A 16,694-nucleotide genomic window follows, 5' to 3' on the forward strand; every position below is an offset into this window, starting at 1 on the left:
CCCCAAAGAAATGCCACCCCACACCATGACTGACCCACCGCCAAAACGGTCATGCTGGAGGATGTTGCAGGCAGCAGAACGTTCTCCACAGCATCTCCAGACTGTCACATGTGCTCATTGTGAACCTGCGTTCATCTGTGAAGAGCACAGGGCACCAGTGGCGAATTTGCCAATCTTGGTGTTCTCGGGCAAATGCCAAACGTCCTGCACGGTGTTGGGCTGTAAGCACAACCCCCACCTGTTGACGTCGGGCCCTCATACCACCCTCATGAAGTCTGTTTCTGACCATTTGAGCAGACACATGCACATTTGTGGCCTGCTGGAGGAGGTCATTTTGCAGGGCTCTGGCAGTGCTCCTCCTGCTCCTCCTTGCACAAAGGCGGAGGTAGCGGTCCTGCTGCTGGGTTGTTGCCCTCCTACGGCCTCCTCCACGTCTCCTGGTAGCGCCTCCATGCTCTGGACACTACGCTGACAGACACAGCAAACCTTCTAGCCACATCTCACATTGATGTGCCATCCTGGATGAGCTACACTACCTGAGCCAGTTGTGTGGGTTGTAGACTCCGTCTCATGCTACCACTAGAGTGAAAGCACCACCAGCATTCAAAAGTGACCAAAACATCAGCCAGGAAGCATAGGAACTGAGAAGTGGTCTGTGGTCCCACCTGGACAGCTGGACAGAAGGCCTCTGCCATTGAAGGGGTTCGATTAATAGTCACCGGGCACATGTGTAGGCGTGTTTTGCATTGGCTGAAAGTGGATGGCATTCGATTTTGAACCGGGCTAACTCTCGGGCTTGAGTCAGGTGCACCGTTCAAAGCCCATGGCAAAGTCGATTCAAAACAGTGACGTAATTAAGCAGTAATAGTAGTAATTAGTAGGATTCTGTGTTTTCCCATGTAAAAGTGATGCTTTTAATAAAAATGCTTTATCTGCCTTTCCAAAGAAAACTGGTTCTGAAATTCAAACATGTTTTTAGACAATTCACCATGAGATATGAGATTCACCAAAATGATAGAGGGCACAGATTACTGTTCGATTTGAGAATGGTGCTACACCCTCCCTGCTTTTGCCTGATGATGCAGATTTTTGGAGTGACAGTGGAATGAACCTATCGTATTTTGACTTGTAATGGGAAGGACCGTTTAAACCCCTAAGGTTGATGTATTAACCCTAGAAGAAATGAAATTAGCATAGTAAAAAATCCACATATAAATATGTAAATTTAATGTTATAGAGATATCTGATTTTTTTTTGCATTGGATTTACCTCAATATACTGCATCCGTCTATGTTGCACTTCTGCATCAGCAATGAAAGGTGACAGACTTAGAGCTTAGAGCTGTGTTTTTTAGACCGTGTTACTAGGGCTCTTACAGTGACCGTATTACCGCCACATCGGAGGTCACGAGTCATGATGACAGTCAAATTCCATGTGACCGTTTAGTCGGTAATTAGGCTTCTTGAAGCTCTGATGCTGCTGATGGTCATTAGTAGCCTACCAAACTTGCTAACTGCCTGGTACTCAGCTCTCTATTGTCCCTTTAATCACTCTGACATCAATGAAAATGTATTAGAAAATCTAATCAGGTATTTCATGATAGCCCACGAGCTCATGTTGCGCAATATTACTAAACTGGCATTCATACACAGCAGGTGAGTTTCAAGCTTGGGGAAGATCATTTTCACCGTAAAAATGCACCTTTATAATAAAAGCATTAATAATTGCATTTACTGTGGTGTTTTCCTGCTAATGGAACATTTGCGCTGATAGCCAAGTTCACATTGCTGCACTTATAATATAAAGAAATGGCCTCATAGTTTGTCAACATTTGAAGGCAGCAGACTCTAAGGTGAAGGGTAGAGTATCAGGTGTTAGCCAGCTAGTAACACTGACTATCGTTCATGGCAAGGGACTGGACTGGAGATATGCTTAGGGTTATAGGTCAGGTTTAGGGTTAGGGTGAGGGTTAGGGGTTAGGGCTTCAGGGCTTGAGCAACAGGCAGTTTACTTCAGGCACGTTAGTCATTTCATGCTAAAGGCCTATAATTTCCACCTGTTTATTCCATTTGCACAACAGCATGTGCAATTTATTGTCAATCAGTGTTGCTTCCTAAGTGGACAGTTTGATTTCACAGAAGTGTGATTGACTTGGAGTTACATTGTGTTGTTTAAGTGTTCCCTTTATTTTTTTGAGCAGTATATATATATATATAGAGATATCAAAATTTGCACAAAAAAAATCTAAAAATGTGTTTTTGCTTAGTCATTATGGGGTATAGTGTTTAGATTGCTGAGAAAAAAAGTATATTTAATCAGTTTTAGAATAAGGCTGTAAAGTAACAAAATGTGGAAAAAGTCAAGGGGTCTGAATACTTTCCGAAGGCACTGTATACAGATTTCGAGTGATAAAAATGTTCAAGTGTTGCTCACAAAAGTCAAAATGAAGGAAAATTCATCATGGCAAATATTCTTAAGAAGTTGGAGAAATTATTTTTCAATGTATTTAAATTGAATGGATTTGACCAAATGTGTGACCATCTCAAACAGGGTGCGGGGTTTGAGCTTTCCAAATTTGCATACTAAGACCCTTGGTATAGCTTAATCACTGCTTGAACCCCTAACGACAATAAAAGCCACAGACCTGCTCCTCCGCTTTGATGTTGAGTTCGTCACAACCCACCAGCTCCAGTACTTCCTCTGGCCTGAGACTGAGGAACTCCTCAGACACGGACACCTCCACAAAGTGCTGGTGGACAAAACTGTTGGCCGCGTCGTACAGTGTTGTGCACATCATGGTCTCTGCAAACTGTCGCACACCCAGACAGTTCTTAGGGTGAAGTCTGGGGTGAAATAGAGGTGGTGTGGGGGGGGGGAGAAAAAAAAAAAGAGAAAGAGAGAGAGTGAGAAAAAGTTCAAATGAGTTATTCACAACTTCCAGTTACTTTTAAATTACATGGTTATTTTGCTCACGCAAATGTTTGCTCTGTGCAATGTTATAAAATAATTTGGTTTTAGTTCCAAGGACTTTAGGGAGTTTTATAAATGCTCCAGTGTTGAGAATATTATTGGCATATAAAGAGACAATAAGATTAACAAAAAAACACTTTTGATTTGCAGAAATGAGGAATCAAATGATTAAATTGTCAATGATTGACCACCCACAAGGGTTGGTGCTGCTAGTAATAGGGTTCTCCCCAGGAATGTTAAACAAGGTGGTGCTGCTAGTAATAGGGTTCTCCCCAGGAATGTTAAACAAGGTGGTGCTGCCCCTCTTTGGACATAATTATTTATTACATTTGAAAATGTTTATTACAAAAATTATCTCAAAGTACATCAAAATTAGAAAAGTAACAGTCAGTGTCTGGCGTGGCCTCCAGCTGCATTAAGTACTGCAGTACATCTCCTCCGCATGGACTTGCACCAGATTTTCCAGTTTACATTTACATTTAAGTCATTTAGCAGACGCTCTTATCCAGAGCGACTTACAAATTGGTGCGTTCACCTTAAGCCATCCAGTGGAACAGCCACTTTACAATAGTGCATCTAAATCTTTTAAGGGGGGTGAGAAGGATTACTTTATCCTATCCTAGGTATTCCTGAAAGAGGTGGGGTTTCAGGTGTCTCCGGAAGGTGGTGATTGACTCCGCTGTCCTGGCGTCGTGAGGGAGGTTGTTCCACCATTGGGGGGCCAGAGCAGCGAACAGTTTTGACTGGGCTGCGCGGGAACTGTACTTCCTCAGTGGTAGGGAGGCGAGCAGGCCAGAGGTGGATGAACGCAGTGCCCTTGTTTGGGTGTAGGGCCTGATCAGAGCCTGGAGGTACTGAGATGCCGTTCCCCTCACAGCTCCGTAGGCAAGCACCATGGTCTTGTAGCGGATGCGAGCTTCAACTGGAAGCCAGTGGAGAGAGCGGAGGAGCGGGGTGACGTGAGAGAACTTGGGAAGGTTGAACACCAGACGGGCTGCGGCGTTCTGGATGAGTTGTAGGGGTTTAATGGCACAGGCAGGGAGCCCAGCCAACAGCGAGTTGCAGTAATCCAGACGGGAGATGACAAGTGCCTGGATTAGGACCTGCGCTGCTTCCTGTGTGAGGCAGGGTCGTACTCTGCGGATGTTGTAGAGCATGAACCTACAAGAACGGGCCACCGCCTTGATGTTAGTTGAGAACGACAGGGTGTTGTCCAGGATCACGGCAAGGTTCTTAGCGCTCTGGGAGGAGGACACAATGGAGTTGTCAACCGTGATGGCGAGATCATGGAACGGGCAGTCCTTCCCCGGGAGGAAGAGCAGCTCCGTCTTGCCGAGGTTCAGCTTGAGGTGGTGATCCGTCATCCACACTGATATGTCTGCCAGTTCTTGCTGTGAGATGTTACCCCCCTCTTCCACCAAAGCACCTGCAAGGTCCCGGACATTTCTGGGGGGAGGACACAGCCCCGATCAAACAGGCCCAGATGTTGAGATCCGGGCTCTTCGCTGGCCATGGAAGAACACCGACATTCCTGTCTTGCAGGAAATTGTGCACGGAACGAGCAGTGTGGCTGGTGGCATTGTCATGCTGGAGGGTCATGTCAGGATGAGCCTGCGGGAAGGGTACCACATGAGGAAGGAGGATGTCTTCCCTGTAACGCACAGAGTTGAGATTGCCTGCAGTGACAACAAGCTCAGTCCGATGATGCTGTGACACCGCCCCAGACGACGGACCCTCCACCTCCAAATCGATCCCGCTCCAGAGTACAGGCCTCGGTGTAACGCTCATTCCTTAAACAATAAACAGAAATCCGATCATCACCCCTGGTGAGACAAAACCGCGACTCGTCCGTGAACAGCACTTTCTGCCAGTCCTGTCTGGTCCAGCGAAGGTGAGTTTGTGCCCATAGGCGACGTTGTTGCCGGTGATGTCTGGTGAGGACCTGCCTTACAACCGGCCTACAAGCCCTATTGCAGACAGTCTGAGCACTGATGGAAGGGACTGTGCGTTCCTGGTGTAACTCGGCAGTTGTTGTTGCCATCCTGTACCTGTCCCGTAGGTGTGATGTTCAGATGGACCGGTCCTGTGCAGGTGTTGTTATACGTGGTCTGCCATGGTGAGGACGATCAGCTGTCCGTCCTGTCTCCCTGTAGCGCTGTCTTAGGCGACTCACAGTACGGACATTGCAATTTATCGCCCTGGCCACATCTGCAGTCCTCATGCCTCTTGCAGCATGCCTAAGGCACGTTCACGCAGATGAGCAGGGACCCTTGGCATCTTTCTTTTGGTGTTTTTCCAGAGTCAGTAGAAAGGACTCTTTAGTGTCCTAAGTTTTCATAACTGTGACCTTAATTGCATACCGTTTGTAAGCTGTTTTACGTCTTAGCGACCGTTCCACAGGTGCATGTTCATTAATTGTTTATGGTTCATTGAACAAGCATGGGACACAGTGTTTAAACCCTTTACAATGAAGATCTGTGAAGATTATTCGTAAAAATCAAAGTATCTTTTAAAGACTGTCCTTTTTTTGCTGTGTATATATATATATATATACACACATACAGTGCCTTGCGAAAGTATTCGGCCCCCTTGAACTTTGCAACCTTTTGCCACATTTCAGGCTTCAAACATAAAGATATAAAACTGTATTTTTTTGTGAAGAATCAACAACAAGTGGGACACAATCATGAAGAGAAACGACATTTATTGGATATTTCAAACTTTTTTAACAAATCAAAAACTGAAAAATTGGGCGTGCAAAATTATTCAGCCCCCTTAAGTTAATACTTTGTAGCGCCACCTTTTGCTGCGATTACAGCTGTAAGTCGCTTGGGGTATGTCTCTATCAGTTTTGCACATCGAGAGACTGAAATTTTTCCCATTCCTCCTTGCAAAACAGCTCGAGCTCAGTGAGATTGGATGGAGAGCATTTGTGAACAGCAGTTTTCAGTTCTTTCCACAGATTCTCGATTGGATTCAGGTCTGGACTTTGACTTGGCCATTCTAACACCTGGATATGTTTATTTTTGAACCATTCCATTGTAGATTTTGCTTTATGTTTTGGATCATTGTCTTGTTGGAAGACAAATCTCCGTCCCAGTCTCAGGTCTTTTGCGGACTCCATCAGGTTTTCTTCCAGAATGGTCCTGTATTTGGCTCCATCCATCTTCCCATCAATTTTAACCATCTTCCCTGTCCCCGCTGAAGAAAAGCAGGCCCAAACCATGATGCTGCCACCACCATGTTTGACAGTGGGGATGGTGTGTTCAGGGTGATGAGCTGTGTTGCTTTTACGCCAAACATAACGTTTTGCATTGTTGCCAAAAAGTTCAATTTTGGTTTCATCTGACCAGAGCACCTTCTTCCACATGTTTGGTGTGTCTCCCAGGTGGCTTGTGGCAAACTTTAAACAACACTTTTTATGGATATCTTTAAGAAATGGCTTTCTTCTTGCCACTCTTCCATAAAGGCCAGATTTGTGCAATATACGACTGATTGTTGTCCTATGGACAGAGTCTCCCACCTCAGTTGTAGATCTCTGCAGTTCATCCAGAGTGATCATGGGCCTCTTGGCTGCATCTCTGATCAGTCTTCTCCTTGCATGAGCTGAAAGTTTAGAGGGACGGCCAGGTCTTGGTAGATTTGCAGTGGTCTGATACTCCTTCCATTTCAATATTATCGCTTGCACAGTGCTCCTTGGGATGTTTAAAGCTTGGGAAATCTTTTTGTATCCAAATCCGGCTTTAAACTTCTTCACAACAGTATCTCGGACCTGCCTGGTGTGTTCCTTGTTCTTCATGATGCTCTCTGCGCTTTTAACGGACCTCTGAGACTATCACAGTGCAGATGCATTTATACGGAGACTTGATTACACACAGGTGGATTGTATTTATCATCATTAGTCATTTAGGTCAACATTGGATCATTCAGAGATCCTCACTGAACTTCTGGAGAGAGTTTGCTGCACTGAAAGTAAAGGGGCTGAATAATTTTGCACGCCCAATTATTCAGTTTTTGATTTGTTAAAAAAGTTTGAAATATCCAATAAATGTCGTTCCACTTCATGATTGTGTCCCACTTGTTGATTCTTCACAAAAAAATACAGTTTTATATCTTTATGTTTGAAGCCTGAAATGTGGCAAAAGGTTGCAAAGTTCAAGGGGGCCGAATACTTTCGCAAGGCACTACACACACACACACACACACACAGCTCAAAAAAATAAGGGGAACACTTAAAAAACACAATGTAACTCCAAGTCAATCACACTTCTGTGAAATCAAACTGTCCACTTAGGAAGCAACACTGAATGACAATAAATTCCACATGCTGTTGTGCAAATGGAATAGACAACAGGTGGAAATTATAGGCAATTAGCAAGACACCCCCAATAAAGGAGTGGTTCTGCAGGTGGTGACCACAGACCACTTCTCAGTTCCTATGCTTCTTGGCTGATGTTTTGGTCACTTTTGAATGATGGCGGTGTTTTCACTCTAGTGGTAGCATGAGACGGAGTCTACAACCCACACAAGTGGCTCAGGTTGTGCAGCTCATCCAGGATGGTACATCAATGCGAGCTGTGGCAAGGTTTGCTGTGTCTGTCAGCGTAGTGTCCAGAGCATGGAGGCGCAACCAGGAGACAGGCCAGTACATCAGGAGACGTGGAGGAGGCCGTAGGAGGGCAACAACCCAGCAGCAGGACCGCTACCTCCGCCTTTGTGCAAGGAGGAGCAGGAGAAGCACTGCCAGAGCCATGCAAAATGACCTCCTGCAGGCCACAAATGTACATGTGTCTGCTCAAACGGTCAGAAACACACTCCATGAGGGTGGTATGAGGGCCCGACGTCAACAGGTGGGGGTTGTGCTTGTAGCCCAACACCGTGCAGGACGTTTGGCATTTGCCAGAGAACACCAAGATTGGCAAATTCGCCACTGGCGCCCTGTGCTCTTCACAGATGAAAGCAGGTTCACACTGAGCACATGTGACAGACGTGACAGTCTGGAGACGCCATGGAGAACGTTCTACTGCCTGTAACATCCTCCAGCATGACTGGTTTGGCGGTGGGTCAGTCATGGTGTGGGGTGGCATTTCTTTGGGGGGGCCGCACAGCCCTCCATGTGCTCGCCAGAGGTAGCCTGACTGCCATTAGGTACCGAGATGAGATCCTCAGACCCCTTGTGAGACCATATGCTGGTGCGGTTGGCCCTGGGTTCCTCCTAATGCAAGACAATGCTAGACCTCATGTGGCTGGAGTGTGTCAGCAGTTCCTGCAAGAGGAAGGTATTGATGCCATGGACTGGCCCGCCCGTTCCCCAGACCTGAATCCAATTGAGCACATCTGGGACATCATGTCTCGCTCCACCACAGACTGTCCAGGAGTTGGCGGATGCTTTAGTCCAGGTCTCATGCACAGGCATTGTAGGGAGGTCATACAGGCACATGGAGGCCACACACACTACTGAGCCTCATTTTGACTTGTTTTAAGGACATTACATCAAAGTTGGAATCAGCCTGTAGTGTGGTTTTCCACTTTAATTTTGAGTGTGACTCCAAATCCAGACCTCCATGGGTTGATCAATTTGATTTCAATTGATCATTTGTGTGATTTTGTTGTCAGCACATTCAACTATGTAAAGAAAAAAGTATTGAAGAATATTTCATTCAGATCTAGGATGTGTTATTTTAGTGTTTTTTGAGCAGTGTACATACATACATACATGCATACGTTGAATTTAGACACAAATACAATATTTTTTGTATTACAATTTGTAATAATTATTGTAAGAAAATATGCAAATGACATGTGCCTTTACTGCCAATCCACTTTTCTGGACACTGGATGAAGTCAGTGGTGGGCTTTCAATTGGAAAAGACACTTCAGGACTATTCAGAGATTGATGATAAGCACGCTTTTCATCTTTCCATCTAAAAATAAAATACTGCATTTCAGCATATTTTTTCCCAAGAGTATCTTAGCTAGAACTCATACTGAAGCAATTGTTGATATCTTGAAAAAGAAAGTCTGAAGAATAGCCTACACCCCAGAACAAGCACACAAAATGTGGTGAATGCACAAGCTTCTGAAGCTAAGATACTATGGATGTTATAATGCTGAAAAAGGATACTGACAATGAAAAGAGAGAAACCAATTATATAGTCCATATAAAACCTTGACAAAGGTTAGCTTTCCAGATTCAGTTTCAATGTATGGTGCATGTTTAAATAAAATATATATATTGTATTATTATTTAAAAAATGTAAACGTGTGGCAAACTAATCCGGACTGTTATAAGAAATCCCGCTATGCCCTTCGACGAACCATCAAACAAGCAAAGAGTCAATACAGGACTAAGATCAAATCCTACTACACTGGCTCCGACACTCGTGGCAGAGTTTGCAAACTATCACGGATTACAAAGGTAATCACAGCCGCAACCTGCCCAGTGAGCCTACCAGATGAGCTGGCAAGTGTCTTCACTGACATTTTCAAACTCTCTTTGACCCAGTCTGTAAATACCTACATGTTTCAAGCAGAACACCAAGGGAACATATACTGCACTTCACAATGCCCTTTCCCACCTGGACAAGAGGAACACCTATGTGAGAATGCTGTTCATTTACTACAGCTCAGCATTCAACACCATAGTGCCCCCAAGCTCATAACTAAGCTAAGGAGTCTGGGACTGAACACCTCTCTCTGCAACTGGATCCTGGACTTCCTGATGGGCCGCCCCCTGGTGGTGAGTGTAGGTAACACATCCACCACGCTGACCATCAACACGTGGGCCCCTCAGGATAGCATGCTGAGTCCCCTCCTGTACTCCCTGTTCACCCATAAATCCTACACTACATTTACATAAATCCTACATGCATTACATTTGCAGATGACAAGACAGTGGTAGGCCTGATCACCGACGACAATGAGACAGCCTATAGGGAGGATGTCAGAGACCTGGTAGTGTGGTGCCAGGACAACATCCTCTCCCTCAGTGATAAAGACAAAGGAGCTGATCGTGGACTACAGGAATCGGAGGGCCGAGCACGCCTCCATTTACATCGGCGTGGCTGTGGTGGAACAGGTTGAGAGTTTCAAGTTCCTCTATGTCCACATCACTAAGGATCTATCATTGGGTTCACACAAACCAACACAGTAGTGAAGAGGGCATGACAACATCTCTTCCCCCTCAAGAGGCTGAAAAGATTAAGGGATTCTTTACCCGTTACACAAAAAATTGTGATATATCTGATCAAGTGTATTTGTGGTCTATGCTATGTAGGAAAAACTAAACGAGCTCTGAAAAGAAGAATAGCAGAACACAGGAGTAATATCAGGATTCTTGACCAGAGAAACCCTGTGGCTGCGCATTTCATGGAGGCTCGTCAAAACATCAGCTCTCTAAGATACAACGGTATTGAACATGTTAAGACTCCTAGGAGGGGGTAAGATCCAGATAATATTTTATGAAGAGAACTTTATTGGATTCACCGTTTATGCACCATGTCTCCTAAAGATCTGAACCAAGAGTTTTATATCAGACCATTTCGTACATGAATGTTATTTTTCCTGCCTTCCAGGTCTCCTACTTGGTCATTTTGTTCATATACACTACTGTTCAAAAGTTTGGGGTCACTTAGGGTCAATGAAATGTCATTGTTTTTGAAAGAAAAGCACATTTTTTGTCCATTAAAATAACATCAAATTGATCAGACGGCTCACAAGTCCTCAATTGGCAGCTTCATTAAATAGTACCCACAAAACACCAGTCTCAAAGTCAACAGTGAAAAGGCAACTCCGGGATGCTGGCCTTCTAGGCAGAGTTCCTCTGTCCAGTGTCTTAATGCTGATGCTCCAGGTACTCAACAAAGTCTAAAGGCAGACAGTTTTATTGCTTCTTTAAATCAGCATAACAGTTTTCAGCTATGCTAACATAGTTGCAAAAGGGTTTTCTAATGATCAATTAACCTTGGATTAGCTAACACAAAGTTCCACTGGAACACAGGAGTGATGGTTGCTGATAATGGGCCTCTGTACGCCCAGGTAGATATTCCAATAAAAATTATAATTATTTTTTAAATCAGCCGTTTCCAGCTACAATAGTCATTTACAATATTAATGTCTAGACTGAATTTCTGGCCCTAAAAATTGTCAAAGACTCCAGCCACCGTAGTCATAGACTGTTCTCTCTGCTACCGCACGAGAAGCGGTACCGGAGTGCCAAGTCTAGGTCCTAGAGGTTTCTAAACAGCTAATACCCCCAAGCCATAAGACTCGCTATTGTTATTTAACTGCTGCTCTTTAATTACTGCGTTGTTGGTTAGGGGATCGTAAGTAAGAATTTCACTGTAAGGTCTACACCTGTTGTATTTGACGCATGTAATTAATCAAATGTGAAAAATGTAATGTTATTTTAATGGACAAAAAAATTAGCTTTCTTTAAAAAAAACAAGGACATTTAAGTGACAAACTTGAACGGTAGCGTATACGGTAGCGTATACAGTTGAAGTCGGAAGGTTACATACACCTTATCCAAATACATTTAAACTCAGATTTTCTCAGATTCTTTTAAACTCAGAACTCCTGATATTTAATCCTAGTAAAAATTCCCTGTCTTAGGTCAGTTAGGATCACCATTTTATTTTAAGAATGTCAAATGTCAGAATAATAGTTGAGTCAATGATTTATTTCAGCTTTTATTTCTTTCATCACAATCCCAGTGGGTCAGAAGTTAATCTTAAAGAGGCTGCACATTTTTTCAGCTTTTTGTTAAAAATAGCGCAAAATTTCAACGTCCTGCTACTCATGCCAGGAATATAGTATATGCATATGATTAGTATGTGTGGATAGAAAACTCTGAAGTTTATAAAACTGGTTAAATCATGTCTGTGACTATAACAGAACGTGTGTAGGAGGCAAAATCCCAAGGAAAACTGTTCACAAAAAACACACAAAAAATATCCCTCCGCCAGTCTCTGTGTTGTCTATGGCAAGGGAAAATAGATAGCGTCCAGTTTACAGTTCCTACAGCTTCCACACGATGTCGCCAGTCTTGGCAATTGGGTTGAAGTTTATCCTTGGTGAAATGAGAAATAGGCACTTCCTGTCAGAGGGTACACCGGAGGAAGTTATGAAAGGGAGAATATGGACCATGATTTCAAGACTTGCTGCTATTGAATACAGATCGCCCCATGATCAATTATTAACGTTTACTAATACCTAAAGTTGGATTACAAAAGTAGTTTGAAGTGTTTTGTCAAAGTTTATAGGCAACTTTTTTAATTAAAAAAATGACGTTGCGTTTTGGAAAGCAGTTTTTTCCTGGATCAGACGGGCTTCATAAATGGACATTTTGGGTATACATGGACGGATTTAATTGGAAAAAAAGACCCAATTGTGATGTTTATGGGACATATAGGAGTGCCAACAAAGAAGCTCGTCAAAGGTAATGAATGTTTTATATTTTATTTCTGCGTTTTGTGTAGCGCCGGCTACGCTAATTATTTTGTTTATGTCCCCTTTGGGTATTTCGGGGGTTGCATGCTATCAGATAACTTCTCATGCTTTCACCGAAAAAAAAAAAAAAAAATCTGACATGTTGGCTAGATTCACAACGAGTGTAGCTTTAATTGAGTACCCTGCATGTGTGTTTTAATGAAAGTTTGAGTTGTATCGAGTACTATTAGTTGGCACTCTGAAATTTCCGCTGATGTTGATCCCTGTACAGGGACAGCAGCCACATACACTTAATTAGTAATAATTGGTAGCATTGCCTTTAAATTGTTTAACTTGGGTTAAATGTTTTGGTTAGCCTTCCACAAGCTTCCCACAATAAGTTGGGTGAATTTTGGCCCATTCCTCCTGACAGAGCTGGTGTAACTGAGTCAGGTTTGTAGGCATCCTTGCTCGCACATACTTTTTCAGTTCCACCCACACCTTTTCCATGGGATTGAGGTCAGGGCTTTGTGATGGCCACTCCAATACCTGGACTTTGTTGTCCTTAAGCCAATTTGCCACAACTTTGGGAGTATGCTTGGGGTCATTGTCCATTTGGAAGACTGCAACCAAGCTTTAACTTCCTGACTGATGTCTTGAGATGTTGCTTCAATATATCCACATACTTATCCTACCTCATGATGCCATCTATTTTGTGAAGTGCACCAGTCCCTCCTGCAGCAAAGCACCCCCACAACATGATGCTGCCACCCCTGTGCTTCACGGTTGGGATGGTGTTCTTCGGCTTGCAAGCCTCCCCCTTTTTCCTCCAAACATAACGATGGTCATTATGGCCAAACAGTTCTATTTTTGTTTCATCAGACCAGAGGACATTTCTCCAAAAAGTATGATCTTTGTCCCCATGTGCAGTTGCAAACCGTAACACAACTTCAAAATTTACTACATAAGACTGAATCAAGGCGGTCGGTCGGTCACATGTGGGAACTCCTGCAAGACAGTTGGAAAAGCATTCCTCATCAAGATGTATATCAAATATATATCTGTAGGCTAAATAAAGCCAAATTATTTTGTCCGGGAACATTGGGTGCAGTAAACAAAAAGACAAAACACAGCAGATTATGAAGTGGCCAGCCGACGTAAGAGAACGACGCACTTCTTTTGAGCCCAAAAACTGGCGCAAAAATTGTAGGAGGGTGGAAATCCCTCCACAGCTTAGAATGTTTAGTGTTATATATATATATATATATATATAAAAAACACAACAATCAAATATAAGAGGAAGGGCAGGCCAGCTGATAGAGGTGAGTCTTAAGGCCTGCTTTTACCTCTTGGTGACTGGAGAGCAGTATTGAGTAGCTTGGATGAATAAGGTGCCCAGAGTAAACTGCCTGCTATTATGGATATAATAGTAGATTTGGATAGAAAACACTCTGAAGTTTCTAAAACTGTTTGAATGATGTCTGTGAGTATAACAGAACTCATATGGCAGGCGAAAACCTGAGAAAAATCCAACCAGGAAGTGGGAAATCTGAGGTTTGTAGTTTTTCAACTCATTGCCATTCCAATTTTCAATGTCTGTAGAGTCATTTTGCGGTTGAAACATTACTGAAGATTTATAATAAAAACATCCTAAAGATTGATTCTATACTTTGTTTGTTTCTACGGACTGTAACGGAACTTTGGACTTTTCGTCCGACCTTTCCGCTGGACGCACGCGCGTCATGAGTTTGGACGCGCTAACAAAAGGTGTTTGGACATAAATTATGAACTTTATGGAACAAATCAAACATTTATTGTCGAACTGGGATTCCTGGGAGTGCATTCTGATGAATATTATCAAAGGCAAGTGAATATTTATAATGCTATTTCTGACTGTTGACTACACAACATGGCGGATATCTTTATGGCTTGTTTGGGCTCTGAGCGCTGTACTCAGATTATTGTATGGTATGCTTTTTCCGTAAAGTTGTTTTTAAATCTGACACAGCGGTTGCATTAAGGAGAAGTTTATCTAAAGTTATATAATAGTTGTATCTCTTATCAATGTTTGTTTTGAGTATTTCTTAAAATTGATGTGGCTCTCTGAAAAATCCCTGCATGTTTTGGAACTACTGAACATAACACGCCAATGTAAAATTAGATTTTTGGATATAAATATGCACTTTATCGAAGAAAACATACATGTATTGTGTAAGATGAAGTCCTATGAGTGTCATCTGATGAAGATCATCAAAGGTTGGTGATAAATTTTATCTATATTTCTGCTTTTTGTGACTCCTCTCTTTGGCTGGGAAAATGGCTGTGTTTTTCTGTGACTAGGTGGTGACCTAACATAATCGTATGTGGTGCTTTTGCTGTAAAGCATTTTTTAAATCAGATACTGTGGCTGGATTAATGAGAATTCTATCTTTAAAATGGTGTAAAATACTTGCATGCTTGAGAAATTTTAATTGTGAGATTTTTGTTGTTTTGAATTTGGCGCCCTGCACTTTTGGCGGGGTGGGACGCTACCATCCCACATTTCCCAGAGAGATTAAATGCCTCAGTGGTTTGAACAGCCCAAACATGAAGTGAGGGAGAAAAAGTTAAACAAGGTTCTCTCTTGATCAATCAATATAAATCAGCCAACACATGGCACATGCATTTACATTTTTCAAGGACCAATTAAACGTGTGTGCGTGTATAATGCGTATGTGAGAACACACCTTTCCTGGAGGAAGGAGCAGCAGGCATCCTTGACATTCTGCAGCTGCAAAAAGCTGGCTCCAATCAGCAGGGACTGGACGTTCTGCTGGTCGATGGCCACATGGCCATTATACGCAAAATTGATCAAAGCTTCAAGTGCACTGCCAAGGGGGAAAAAGAAAGGACACCTGACGTAAGGGAGCAGCACTGTGGCCCAGTACAGAAACACCCCACCCCCATTAGTTACTTTGGTAACACTTTACTTGACACCGTGTCATAACTGGCATAACCATGTCATAACAGCTGACATTACTTGTCACTAGCTGTTATATGGTCATAACATGGTCTTGACATATTTAGACTTGTGACATATATATTGCGTTAATTTATGGCTGGTTATGATACCTATATTAGAATGCCAAAACCTACCACACAAGGCAACACATTCCATTACACCATAGCTTGAGTGTCAACAGTATGTTTATATTATACAATGCTCAAAAAAATTAAGGGAACACTAAAATAACACATCCTAGATCTGAATGAAATATTCTTATTAAATAAATAAAAATCTTTACATAGTTGAATGTGCTGACAACAAAATCTGTGCGGCCCCCCAAAGAAATGCCACCCCACACCATGACTGACCCACCGCCAAACCGGTCATGCTGGAGGATGTTGCAGGCAGCAGAACGTTCTCCACGGCGTCTCCAGACTGTCACGTCTATCACATGTGCTCAGTGTGAACCTGCGAAGAGCACAGGGCGCCAGTGGCGAATTTGCCAATCTTGGTGTTCTCTGGCAAATGCCAAACATCCTGCACGGTGTTGGGCTGTAAGCACAACCCCCACCTGTGGACGTCATACCACCCCCATGGAGTCTGTTTCTGACCGTTTGAGCAGACATGCACATTTTTGGCCTGCTGGAGGTCATTTTACAGGGCTCTGGCAGTGCTTCTCCTGCTCCTCCTTGCACAAAGGCAGAGGTAGCGGTCCTGCTGCTGGGTTGTTGCCATCCTATGGCCTGTCTCCTGGTAGCGCCTCCATGCTCTGGACACTACGCTGACAGACACAGCAAACCTTGCCACAGCTCGCATTGATGTGCCATCCTGGATGAGCTGCACTACCTGAGCCACTTGTGTGGGTCGTAGACTCCGTCTCATGCTACCACTAGAGTGAAAGCACCGCCAGCATTCAAAAGTGACCAAAACATCAGCCAGGAAGCATGGGAACTGAGAAGTGGTCTGTGGTCCCCACCTGCAGAACCACTCCTTTATTGGGGGTGTCTTGCTAATTGCCTATAATTTCCACCTGTTGTCTATTCCATTTGCACAACAGCATGTGAAATTTATTGTCAATCAGTGTTGCTTCCTAAGTGGACAGTTTGATTTCACAGAAGTGTGATTGACTTGGAGTTACATTGTGTTGTTTAAGTGTTCCCTTTATTTTTTGAGCAGTGTATATAATCTTCATACATCATTATAATTGCACACACATTGATGTCAGACATGCCCCGACCCCAATGTTCTGTTGCTGATGACTGGGCTGAACGCAGCAAGACACCCTCTTTTTGATTGATACAAGGTTTGT

At 43.3% G+C, this 16,694-nt stretch overlaps 1 protein-coding gene across 2 annotated transcripts in view; it reads right to left on the reverse strand.

Moving 5' to 3' along the window:
• Nucleotides 1-16,694, reverse strand: part of klhl18 (kelch-like family member 18) — a 69,848-nt gene that overhangs the window by 39,379 nt on the left and 13,775 nt on the right. For both annotated transcript variants that reach the window (XM_065013320.1, XM_029642268.2), the window contains exons 3-4: nucleotides 15,126-15,266; nucleotides 2,645-2,843 (exon numbers count right to left, since the gene is read on the reverse strand). In XM_065013320.1, the coding sequence (XP_064869392.1) occupies nucleotides 2,645-2,843; nucleotides 15,126-15,266 (340 nt within the window). The remainder of the gene's footprint in view (nucleotides 1-2,644; nucleotides 2,844-15,125; nucleotides 15,267-16,694) is intronic.

Source organism: Oncorhynchus nerka, linkage group LG9b, assembly GCF_034236695.1.
Source record: "Oncorhynchus nerka isolate Pitt River linkage group LG9b, Oner_Uvic_2.0, whole genome shotgun sequence".
NCBI lineage: Eukaryota > Metazoa > Chordata > Actinopteri > Salmoniformes > Salmonidae > Oncorhynchus > Oncorhynchus nerka.